Source organism: Engystomops pustulosus, chromosome 1 (genome assembly GCF_040894005.1).
Source record: "Engystomops pustulosus chromosome 1, aEngPut4.maternal, whole genome shotgun sequence".
In the NCBI taxonomy this organism is placed as follows: domain Eukaryota; kingdom Metazoa; phylum Chordata; class Amphibia; order Anura; family Leptodactylidae; genus Engystomops; species Engystomops pustulosus.
In genome coordinates, this window is record NC_092411.1 from 149663354 (window position 1) to 149676607 (window position 13254).

At 42.7% G+C, this 13254-nt stretch overlaps 1 protein-coding gene across 10 annotated transcripts in view; it reads right to left on the bottom strand.

Annotated features, from left to right (window-relative positions):
- Nucleotides 1-9438: 9438 nt before the first annotated feature.
- Nucleotides 9439-13254, bottom strand: part of LOC140064026 (F-BAR domain only protein 1-like) — a 118394-nt gene continuing 114578 nt past the window's right edge. For all 10 annotated transcript variants that reach the window (XM_072110439.1, XM_072110429.1, XM_072110502.1 and 7 more), the window contains 2 exons: nt 12638-12802; nt 9439-10032 (listed from right to left, as the gene is read on the bottom strand). In XM_072110439.1, coding sequence (XP_071966540.1) covers nt 10013-10032; nt 12638-12802 — 185 coding nt within the window. In that variant the 3' untranslated portion in view covers nt 9439-10012. The remainder of the gene's footprint in view (nt 10033-12637; nt 12803-13254) is intronic.

The window sequence follows — 13254 nt, forward strand, 5'->3', positions numbered from 1 at the left end:
ACTTTTTTTTTTTTTTGGTGTTCATCGTATAGCCTAATAATCATGTTCTCTTTATTCTATGGGTCGATACGACTGTACCAAGGACTGTACATCAGAAGCAGCTAGAAATTGGATTCTGCTGATGAATGGGGTGTTCCCCTGTGTTGTCACTGTCCTACAGGATGAAAAGACGTGCTGTGGTTTTCTATCCTACATTTTTTGGCGTATGGGTGGAATAGTGGTCAGACAGAGGCAAGAACTATGCCTCTGTCTGCCACTATTTGTCAATGTATACAAGAAGTGTAGACGGTGGGTGCTTTACTCGCATATCCGATTAGTGTATCCATAAAACGCAATGTGAAGGCCAACCTAACCTGGGATAGCAACAGCTTGTTTCTTCCTGCATGTTGCTGTGATCAGAGATTGTGGGTAACCAAGGATGCTTGTGCAAGCTCACCAGCACAAGTGCCCTTGGTTACCTGTAAGTGCAGATAGCAGGAAGAAACAAGCAGCTGGTGGAACACCGCATCATATAGCAAACCCCAGTACTTCAGCCAAGCAACTATGTGGGACCCAGTGAGCTTCACTTCATGCTGCCTCGGTGCAGTCACATCTGCAGTGAGTCTTGTTGGCTCCTCATTGTGGAGAGATGCAGGTCTTTCTATACAGCAGCTTGCGGTTTCTCCTCCAAGCCACTGCCATCTTCTATCACGAGTTACACAAGACACTTGTACTGGGGAGATTACACAAGCATTCTTGAAAACCAGCAATCTGTGATACCAGTGGTTTGTGTTTACTTGTGCAAGCTGTTGCCATCTCCGATCGCTGATAACATAGGAGGCTTGTTTGTCAGATCACACAAGTGTCCTTGCTAACCAGTGATCTATGGCAGCGATCTGCAGTAGGAAACATAAATCACCTTGCAGGAAGAAGCAGCTGCATGAACAGGGATTTCATCAGTGTTGTAACATGATGAATTGCGAGATCCCATTCGCAACTATGTCGTTCACAAGTCAGTACGACGCAAGTCGGGGACTGCCTGTACTTATTCCGTGCTATGTATATTGCAAAATTAATAATTTTAAAAGCCAACAACAGTATTGTTTTTTTCACATTTCTCCCCAGAAAGGGCTGTATGTTATATGTAATTTTTTTTTACCACTCCCTGTGGTCCAAATTATTAAAAGCAAAAACCACAAACTGACTGTGCTTAGACATGATGTACATAAGATATCTGAATATCTTATGATATGTGGAAATTTAAAACTGGGAACCATTTGCCAAGGGTAGGAGATTGCATTGCAGTTCAAGTGGATATACACTCACCGGCCACTTTATTAGGTACACCATGCTAGTAACGGGTTGGACCCCCAATTTGCCTTCAGAATTGCCTCAATTCTTCGTGGCATAGATTCAACAAGGTGCTAGAAGCATTCTAGCTTTTGATTTTTAGCTCTAGATTTTGGTCCATATTGACATGATGGCATCACACAGTTGCCGCAGATTTGTCGGCTGCACATCCTTGATGCGAATCTCCCGTTCCACCACATCCCAAAGATGCTCTATTGGATTGAGATCTGGTGACTGTGGAGGCCATTTGAGTACAGTGAACTCATTGTCATGTTCAAGAAACCAGTCTGAGATGATTCCAGCTTTATGACATGGCGCATTATCCTGCTGAAAGTAGCCATCAGATGTTGGGTACATTGTGGTCATAAAGGGATGGACATGGTCAGCAACAATACTCAGGTAGGCTGTGGCGTTGCAACGATGCTCAATTGGTACCAAGGGCCCAAAGAGTGCCAAGAAAATATTCCCCCCATGATACCACCACCACCAGCCTGAATCGTTGATACAAGGCAGGATGGATCCATGCTTTCATGTTGTTGACGCCAAATTCTGACCCTACCATCCGAATGTCGCAGCAGAAATCGAGACTCATCAGACCAGGCAACATTTTTCCAATCTTCTACTGTCCAATTTCGATGAGCTTGTGCAAATTGTAGCCTCAGTTTCCTGTTCTTAGCTGAAAGGAGTGGCACCCGGTGTGGTCTTCTGCTGCTGTAGCCCATCTGCCTCAAAGTTCGACGTACTGTGCGTTCAGAGATGCTCTTCTGCCTACCTTGGTTGTAACGGGTGGCGATTTGAGTCACTGTTGCCTTTATCAGCTCGAACCAGTCTGCCCATTCTCCTCTGACCTCTGGCATCAACAAGGCATTTCCGCCCACAGAACTGCCGCTCACTAGATGTTTTTTCTTTTTCGGACCATTCTCTGTAAACCCTAGAGATGGTGCGTGAAAATCCCAGTAGATCAGCAGTTTCTGAAATACTCAGACCAGCCCTTCTGGCACCAATAACCATGCCACGTTCAAAGGCACTCAAATCACCTTTCTTCCGCATACTGATGCTCGGTTTGAACTGCAGGAGATTGTCTTGACCATGTCTACATGCACTGAGTTGCCGCCATGTGATTGGCTGATAAGAAATTAAGTGTTAACGAGCATTTGGACAGGTGTACCTAATAAAGTGGCCGGTGAATGTAGAATACATAGCCATGTACCCAGGCATACCATGTGTATTGGTTGGCGATTTCAATAACAGACCTCATTATGAGTTGGATAGATGCAGAATTATTCAGAACCAGAGAGCCCAAGGTGTGACTCCTTCTGGCTCCCTACTATTGATGGTAGATTTGTTGAATATTTGGCGGCGACAGCACCCGCAAGATCAGCAATACTCTTGCTGCTCCTCTACATACTCCTTTCTGTACCGGATCGATATGGTGCTTGGAAATTCCATGATGTTACCCTTGGTAGGACAAGTGGTATATCTCCCCTGCTCCTTGCCTGAACACTACTCTTTACTGACCCCCCCTGATCCATTTATGATGGTAGTAGATAAATTGTGTCGTCATAATCCTTTCTGGTTAACTGACCCTAGTGTGTCGACGGACCAGGAAACTGATATGCAGATTAAATGAAGAAAATATTGGTTCAGAATGGTTGTTTACTGTGAGGGAAGCGCTTAAAGGGCACGCACGCAGTGAAAATGACACTAAATCCCAGTTTCCCATCCCATAGATGTTGCGGTGCAAAGCAGAAGTTGCATTTGTGGGGGGATTTGTATTGTAAGATTCAGTATGTGGCCAAGGAAGGCCATTCATCTGGACACAACTACTGCAACAGCTTCTCCCGTGAAATTCTTAGACGGCTTCCACAGCAGTGTCTGTAGGGAAAGTGGGAAAGGGACTCAGGTCCTATGACAGACGACCAATGGAAAAGTGTGCTGGAAATAGATTATCCCAGGTACATAGGGTCTAAAAGGACACCAAAGTTTTTATATAATATTGGGATACGCCTGATTGCAGCATAGCCCAGATGTGGGAATAACCCAGCAGATAGGTTAGGATATTTTAGAGCTCATTGACAGAGCATATACAATAAATTTACCTAGGCACATAACATGTGTTTAAGGGTAAATAGACAAGTGCACATTAGATAGTACAGGCCAAAATTGCAGTGGAAAGCAATAGCAACTCGGTCGATTCAAACAACCACTACAAAAAGGGAATTCCTCCAGAAAGCTGAAACAATGCTGGTTACTGAGAGGGCGATATATAAGAAAATGAAAGCAACTGCAAAGTTTGAAAAACTATGGGGCCCATGGCTAGACACTCCTGGGTCGGTGTCAGAAGTTACTGAGGGGAAGACTTTTGCAAGCTAATCTAGTCTTTAGAGAGCCTTATTGTTTTAATGTGGTTATTCTTATGTAACCTGCTGCTTCTGTAACCTTTTATGAATGGACCTCTTTTCTCTGCGTGGCACATTGATTGTCAAGTGCCTTTTTGTTAAATATGCCGTGACACGATGGTGGCTTTGGCGGGGTTGGGATAGGAAGGTGGGAGCACAGGGTTTATTTATCTTTATATGCTGTTCAAAACAATAAAGAATTAAATCCGATTAAAAAAAAAAAAAAAAACACACACACTAATGCCCGATGTCTCCTAAAGAAAAAAGGAATTAGTCCTTACCGGTAATTCGATTTCCATAAGTCCACCATGGCGGCCCCACTGGAGATTGCTTCCCCTTCCTCTGTAGGGACAGGAAATTGAGAGCATTAAATAGCCCCTCCCTCAACCTCCCACCAGTGTTTATCAAATAACTACACCAGTATAGGTTGCAACATGATTTTATTTAGTATGTTAAATTTCACATACATAGGCAAAGATCCAGAAAAAGAAAATACTTTTATATATATGGGAGGGAAATATCAGGGCCGTCATGGTGGACTTATGGAAATCGAATTACCGGTAAGGACTAATTCCTTTTTTCCATTCCGTCACCATGACGGCCCCACTGGAGACAAACCAAATTTATGCCCAGTTTAGGGAGGGACTACAGCCTGAAGCACTTTTCGGCCAAATGCCAGATCTTTGGCAACTAAGACATTTAGCCTATAGTGCTTTGCAAATGTGACATTTGTACTCCATGTAGCGGCTTTGCAGATTTCTTCAATGGATGCACCTCCTCTCTCAGCCCAAGATGTAGACATGGCCCTAGTGGAATGGGCTTTGACGGAGAGAGGAAGTGGAACACCATTGATTTTATAGCATTCTTTGATGGTATCTGTAATCCAGCGTCCTTTATTTCTTCCTGCAAATTGAACAAATAAATTTAAATCTTTTCTCCAAGGATTGGATGCTTCGAGATACTTAAGAACAGTACGTCTTACATCCAGTAGATGCCACTTCTCTTCCACAGGATTTTTTGGATGATGGCAAAACGTGGGTAAGATTATTTCCTGGTTCCTATGGAAATTTGAGACAATTTTTGGTAAAAAATTTCTGTCAAGTCTGAGCGTGATCCTATCTTCTGACACAGATAAATAGGGTTCACAAATGGACAAGGCCTGTAACTCGCCCAGTCTTCTAGCAGATGTAATGGCGATTAAAAAGGCAGTTTTTTGGGTCAAAAAACGCATATGACTAGGGTCGATTGGCTCGAAGGGCCCCATAGTTAAAGCATCTAGAACTAGAGATAGATCCCACTGTGGGGATGAATCTTTAACAGTAGGACGTAAGCGTGAGCAGGCTTGAAAGAACCTCTTTACCCACCTGTGTTCTGCCAGCGCTATATCGAAGTAGGCGCTCAAGGCTGAGACCTGGACTCTCAAGGTGCTAGGTCGTAGTCCCTTCTCGAACCCCTCCTGCAGAAAATCAAGAATCTGACAGATATTTGGGGAACCCTGGTTAGGCATATCTTTTGACCAGGAACAAAACTTTTTCCATATTTTAAAGTATATGGCATGGGTTACAGGTTTTCTACTATTCTTTAAGGTTTTTATTACCTTATATGATAAACCTTTTGATCTTAAGGTGCTTTCAGGATCCAGGCTGCTAGGTTTAGGACTGGGTTCTGATGAAGGACTGGTCCCTGATGTAGAAGGTCCGGCCTCCTGGGTAGGATAAACGGAAAGTCTATCGCCAATTTTTGTAGACTTGGGAACCAATTTTTCTTTGGCCAAAAGGGTGCTACTAAGATGAGCTTGGTTGGACTGACTAGTAGTTTTTGCAACACCTTGCTTATTAATGGAATCGGAGGGAAAGCATACACTAGGTCCTGGTTCCAGGTCTGTGAAAAAGCATCTAGTCCCCAGGGGACTTCTTTTGGGTTCAAGGAGAAGAACTTTTTCACTTTGGAATTCTTCCTGGAGGCAAACAAGTCGATGTCCGGCAGTCCCCATCTTAGAACAATCTCTTGGAAGACTTCCTCGTTCAGGCTCCATTCGTGGGGAAGGATTTGGGACCGGCTGAAGTAATCTGCTACTATATTTTCTGAGCCCCTCAGATGGATGGCCGAGATCGACTGGATATTTTCTTCTGCCCAGAAAAATATTTGTTGTGATATTTTCAGTAGCCTTTTTGATCTGGTACCTCCTTGTCTTCTTAGATAGGCAACCGTGGTAGTGTTGTCCGACATAATTTTCACATGGTGACCTTTCAGCTCGCTGGTACAGGATTTTAGAGTGTTCAGGACCGCTCTTAGTTCTCTCTCGTTCGAAGAGGTATGTGCTATTTCCCGGGTCCAGTAACCCTGGATATATTTGCCTGGAAGAAGAGCCCCCCATCCGGAGCTGTTGGCGTCTGTTTGGATCTGGGTTAACGGCCATTGGACCCAATTTACGCCTTTCCGTAGATTCCCGGGATTCTTCCACCATCTTAGTGACTCCTTCACTTTTGAGGGGATTATCAATGGTAAATGAAGATGATGATGGTTTCTGTCCCATTTTGTAAGAATCCATGACTGTAGTGTTCTTGAGTGATTTTGGCACCAGGCCACACTCTGGATGCATGATGTCATGGTCCCCAGAAGGCTCATAACTGTCCTTACTGAGACAGACTTCCTCTTCTCGAATTTCTTGATTTTCCCAAGAAGATTTTCCCTCTTTTCCTGTGGAAGATAAGAGGTCTGGGTTAGAGAATTTAAAGACACTCCTAAAAATTCTTTTATGTGACTCGGAATTAAGTCTGATATGTCTAAATTTATGATCCATCCCAGAGATTGTAAAACTTCTATTGTTGTATCCTTTTGGCTTTCTAGATGACTTACTGAATCTCCTATTATTAGGAAGTCGTCTAAGTATGGAATCATGCTGATTTCTTCCGTTCGGAGATATTTTACTGCTTCCGCCATGACCTTGGTAAAAACCCGGGGGGCTGAGGAGAGACCAAAGGGTAATGCAGTAAATTGAAAATGAAATTCTTCCCCAGAGGGAGATAATACGGCAAATCTTAAGTATTTTTGTGATTTCGTATGGATAGGTACGTGATAATAGGCATCCTTGAGATCCAAGGTACATAAACAAGCTTTGTAAGGTATCAAAGGCGTAGTGGATTTTATTGATTCCATTTTGAATTTGACATAGGTTACCCATTTGTTCAAATATTTCAAGTTTGTAATTAATCTGAAAGTCCCATTTGGCTTTTTTATCAAAAACAAAGGTGAGTAATGACCCGTACCTCTTTCTTCTGGATGGACTGGACAGATGACATTCAATTTTAGCAGGTCGGAAACTTCCTTCCAAAGGTGACATGTTAGTTTGTTTGATGGTTGCCAGGATAGGATAAATCGGTGAGGAGGAGGTGACACAAAATCTATAAAATAGCCATCTTCTATTATAGAGAGTACCCACCTGTTGGATGTTATATTTTTCCAATGGGGGAGAAAATTTTTCAATCTTCCCCCCACTCTGGCGTCATTGTTTCTTCTCTTCTTTACTTGAGGCACCAAAAAGAAAGGATTTATTCTTTCCTCCTTTGGCTGTATTCCAGTACCCCTGTTTCCAGGTCTGCTTGCTCCTGAATCTTGGCTGTTCTTTAGTGGGGCGAAAGCTCCGAAAAAATTGCTTCTTGGGTTGTTGTTTGGCCTCCGGAAACCCTTTCTTTTTATCTGCTGCTTTAGCTAGGATTTCATCCAATTCTGGCCCAAATAAAAAATCACCCGAAAAAGGCAGGCTACACAGTTTGGCTTTTGAGCGCACATCTCCAGACCATTGCCTTAACCAAAGGGCTCTTCTGGTTGCATTAGATAATGCAGCTTCTCTTGCTGAAAACCGGATGGTTTCGGCTGAGGCATCTGCCAGAAAAGCTGCTGCTGATCTTAATAACGGAATGGAGTCTAGCATTTCTTCTCTGGACGTGCCTTCTCTAAGATGATCCTCCAGCTGTCCTAGCCAAAAAAAACAGAGTACGTGATACAGAGGTAGTAGTAATATTTGTTTTTAGGATTGCCATGGAAGCTTCCCAAGCTTTTTTGAGCAAACAATCCGATTTACGGTCCATGGCATCTTTTAGTTGGGTGGAATCTTCAAAGGGTAGATCGTTTTTTTTAACTACTTTGGCTATAGGGATGTCAACTTTCGGCACACTATCCCAGATTTTTGTTTCTTCTGGATCAAATAACATACGGTTTTTAAATTCCTTAGGCATTGTTATACGCTTCTCCGGTTCTTTCCATTCATCCTGGATAAGATCCTTCAAGCTTTCAATAACGGGAAAGACTCTAACTTTCCTTCTTCTTAATCCACCAAACAATTCATCTACTATCGACCTTTCTTCTATGGTGTCTTCAATATTTAAGGTATCCCTTAATGCTTTTATCAGCCCATCCAAATCCTCATTAGGAAATAAATATTTGGGGTAATTTGGTATCGATTGTTGCGTCGCCATATCCTGTTCCTCCATGTCTAGCTCATAAGAACAAGAGGGCTGTTCGTCATCTGAATCCAGACATACAGGGTTCTGCCTGACTTTATGCGGTGGACTCTTTGATGCCCTAATCTCTTCACGCATAACAACACGCAATTCATCCATAAATGATGACTTTTCCTCTTTTAACACTTTATCCAAACAATCTTTGCATAAACTTTTCTTATAATTAATATCCAATTTTGTATTACAAATGTGGCAACGTTTGGATGGTGCCTTCTTAGGTTTTTCTTTATCACACACTTTGGTTTTTTCTTTTTCTTTTACAGGGATATCCTTCTCCTGTTGTTTAGAAAAAGAAAAAGGAGTATTGCTTATTAGAAGCTGACTCCCCATAGCATATAGTGCCAAAACCTATTGGCGTTCAGCTAATGTCCTACTTACAGAGCCCAGGGTTAAAGAACAGAATTCAGCCTCTTCCATGCTGGGATATTCACTGCTCCACATAGACCTCAGCAGACCTGCAGACTTGGTGGAAGCTTCTTCTCGCTTACCTTCCGGCGTCATCTTTAATGGCCTGTCTCCTAGGCCGAGATGCTGAGGTCTCTGACGTCACTTCCGGTTCGCGCTTCGTAACCCGGAAGTGACCGAGCACCTGAAAAAGCGCTATGTGCCGGCAGCCGCGGACCCCCGAGAGGGCCGTAAAAAGGTGCCGGTACTGCCCGCTGCCTCCTGCACGCCGCAGGAGATCCAATTTGGCAATCCGGGACCTGGAGACCCCAAGTAGGACTCACAAGGAGGCCGGACGAGGGAAGCCCCGGGGAAACAAGCACCCACGAGAGGTACGAGATTCCACCTCCCCCCCCCCCCCCCCCCCGAGAGGAGAGAGAGGTTTACTCTCAACCTTTCCCTGTAGGGACAGGAAAAACACTGGTGGGAGGTTGAGGGAGGGGCTAATTAATGCTCGCAATTTCCTGTCCCTACAGAGGAAGGGGAAGCAACCTCCAGTGGGGCCGTCATGGTGACGAAATGGAAATATACAGTACCTTCATGATCAGGGGCTTTTGGTCCCCAGGGGACGGTATATGCACTATATACTCACCTCTCTCTGGTTCAGGGCGGTGCTCCCATTCACCACCAGTCTTTGTTTGTATACAGACGCTTGGTGAGGTCACGTTCATAATGCACTTACCTCTACTGAATGGTTACGTTAGTTTGTTTTGCACAGATTTAGAAATCATAAGTTTCATATATTGACAGCCATCATTCTTTATTTTGTATGTACACACAAATATATATTTTATTATATATCTTATCTAATACTTATCTTTTCAGAAGGACAAAACCAAACAGTGAAAACAGTACAAATATCTACATAGTGCGCTTGTGCAACATATTCTTCTAAATGTAGACAGCTTCTAAGCATACAAACAATCATTCTCAATTCCACAATGAATTAGTTTGAACAAAAAGTTGCAAATATTCCCCTTGTAATAGAATTAGGAAACTTCCACACCTCTCCTACTTTCCCAGTTATAAAATGGTGTTCAAACTGCAACTACTAGATAAATGAGGATTTCAGACTATAATAAGCAAGAGTAACCTGGATCTCTTATATAGTCAGTTGTCTTAGCAGAGCTGCTCATTCTCTTGCTCAGACGAGTGCAGAATGCAACATAAAAATATTATTCTCTTTAGAAAGTCTAAAGTGCTTGTAATCCATTCATATTTAACAGGCTGCGTCCCTTTATATCCAACAATGCTCCTCTTCAGAGTACAGCTCAGACCGGATTGCAAGAGGTTTCATCAAGTCAACCTTGTTTGGCCTCACCAAACAAGATATTTACCTAAAATAAAAAACAGACAGCTTTGTAATAAGGAGTTGATATTAAGCTTCTCTCACAAATGCAGATCCTAAATGTGAAGTAACCCTGCAATGACCAACTCATTTTCCAACATCTCCCACCATGAAAACATGAAGCTTTTCAGGACACCAGATCAACCAAACTATAACGAAAGACTGTAAATTCTTGTGAGCAGGGGCCTCACTCCTATTGTTTCCATTTGACTATATTTTATATAATTGTATCAATTTTATAATTGTTTTGTCTTATTTTATTTATGTCCCCCATGATTTGTAAAGCACCATGGAATAGGATGGTGCTATATAAAAGATTAACATTATGATTACTAGACAGTCATGAAATCATAAACGGAGAGAACAATGTCCCGGCACCATCCGGCTGCACAGACTCTCTTCCCGGTGGCATCTGGTACGAATTTTGGCAGGTAAGGTTTGCCTTCTTGCACAGTAATCAGAGTGGTGGTGCTCAGCTAGAGCAGTAAGAGTTCCCCGCTCTGCCTATGTACACATCTCAATAAAGATTCCTTTGCACAAAACTGGTGAGTGCTGCTGTATTCTGCTTAATTATGATTACTAGTATTACTATTATCACAATGATTACTATTATTACCATTATCAGTAGTAGTACCGTATAAGCTTGAGTATAAGCAAAAGGTTTACAGCATATTTTTTGTGATGCAAAAGCCCTACTCAGCTTATACTCAGAGATATAGATAGAAATAATATACACACACACACACACACACACACACACACACAACCATCATAACTGCTGTAATGCAGATCAAGTGAAGCGCTGATAAAGCATGGAAGTACCTGTGCACTGCTCTTCTCTCCCTGTCGCCCCAAAATATATGAAACAGGACATGCAATGATGCCATCAGGTCAGGCCGGCGCCAGCACCCGGCTTACCCGGGCAAGTACCGGGGCCCCAGGTTGCTGCAGGGGCTTACTCGGGAGAAGGGGGGGGCAGCTTCAGGTGCTGCTCAGGGGGAACGAGGAATGGGGAGTTTTTTTTCTTTCCAGGGAGGGAGGGGCAGCTTCAGGCTCTGCTCAGGGGGAACGAGGAAGGTGAGGTTTTTTTTTCTTTCCCAGAGGGGGGCAGTGTGTCCACAGGGTGAAGGGGCAGGGTAGCTACAGGGGGAGGGGAGGCAGTGTGGCTACTGGAGGGCGGCACACAAAGGGGCCCTCTAAGGCTCTATCGCCCAGGGGCCTGCTTAAACCTGGAGCCGGCCCTGCATCAGGTTATGTGCCATTTTCATGTCATAGAAGAATAGGTTGTATACACACGGTAAGATGCCTGTGCTCTGCTATATGAAGCATGCACATAATGGGGCACATTTACAAATGGCTTTGTCAGACTGTTCATGGCTAAAACGGTTTGCACAGGTATTTAAGAAATGGGTGTGCTGCGATTGTGTCGCACGTAATGTGTGTGCTGAGATTGCGTCGCACCTGACCCTTTTGTGGTGCAGCTGTGCTGGCTTCTATGCAAAACAAATTAGGGGGCGTGCCGTCAGACGGTCTGTCTGATTTGGAATGCGCGCCGCTAGAAATTACATCACTAAAAGGAGTCTCTGCTGCTGGACATTTCAATAATGAGGGGAGACTACTGGACGTTTTATTAGAAAGTAGCAGCTGCATTTCCCACCTTAGTTATTATTATCGAGTATAAGCCTATTATTATTATAACTATTAGAATAATAGCCATTATAATAACCATTATTATTAAAGGATGGTTCTTTTAATTGTGAAAAAAAGCTGATGTACCTAAATGATTTCTTCAAATAATTAACTAAAATCCACTCCCATGAAGACAAGTTAGTTAAATATACTCAGGATAACAAAATAACACATTCTCTAATTTACTGTCGTTAACAAAAAAAACAAAAAAGCATTTCATGAATATAATTCCGACCTGTCTCTATCAGTCCTAGAGTTTACTATTCAGTTGTCCCTGGATCGGAACGTAAACTCTTTACTATGTTTGGACAGATTCTTCTCATGAATAGCTTCTCTTGTCATGCTGCAGTGCTCTGTGCCTCCTGCCCCTCCCCCTGCATTACAAGACCAGCACTACATTTGCAGGCACTTCCTGCCAGAACGCAGAAGAGACCAACTCTACAAGCTACAAACTAGATAAGGTCTTGATCTGAAAGGAGGGGGGAACAGAGCCGACTGTGTGTTTTATAGGAGAGATAGCAGAACCAATTGGGTCACTGTGTTTTATATTTCATGACTACTTGTATATTTCATAATCTAAGCACGTTGTCAGCACACAGCATCAGATAGCAGAGGAAATCATGAAGTGTCGGCTCAGCTAGTCCCCGCCCACACTCCAAAAACAGCAATAAAATAAAATTGTTAAGTAAGCGGGTTATTTAAAAAAAAACAAAAAAAAAAAAACACTAGGGAATTAAAATTTTAGAACTTTCTTTGATGGGAAAACCCCTTTAACGTGTGTGTTACTGAATGGGAAAAACTTCAAGTTATGTTTTAAGCTTTTTAAGTTTCAAGGTCATAATAGTCACTGATTGTAAACACTGGTACTGCTGGAAAAAAAACACAAATGCTTTTATAAAATTTACCTGCTGCAAACCTCTTCTTGACCAGCGACATCCTGTAGCCTGATCCAACAAGCTCTATATCCACTCCAGACAATGTACGACCCTCACACGTAAATTGTGCTGCAGCTGGAGAGGGTGTGCTGCAATTGCGAAGTGGCTGCCAACGTGCATACAGATTCCCGTGACCTATAATGAATCACATCTCAAACTGTATACTAATTCGGTCTATGATGTTTTTGACAGGTCTGCTGCATTGAAAACTACTACTGAAGCAAGTGTCAGCCATTTTATTAAGCCTAGTGGTTTATTTAAAACAAGTGGGAATACAGAGAATAAAAGACGTCAAAAGTCTTTTTTTATAGTACTTAAAAAAAATGTAACAAAAGGCTATATAAAAGTAGCATCTTTGTGATTGTACTGATCCAAAACATACTGCAGTAGTGTCTTAGACTGAATGATTAGGTGTAATTTTGGCACATGCCCCTTTTCCCACAAAACTATACACATTTTTATAAAAGCTCCTATTGTGATTAATGTCTAAAACCGGGCTAAAATCCTTGGTAAATGTGTTGCGATTGTGTTAGTTATTCTTACGCAAATCTTGATATGTGGTAGCTGACTGTGTGGTCAGGAAATTC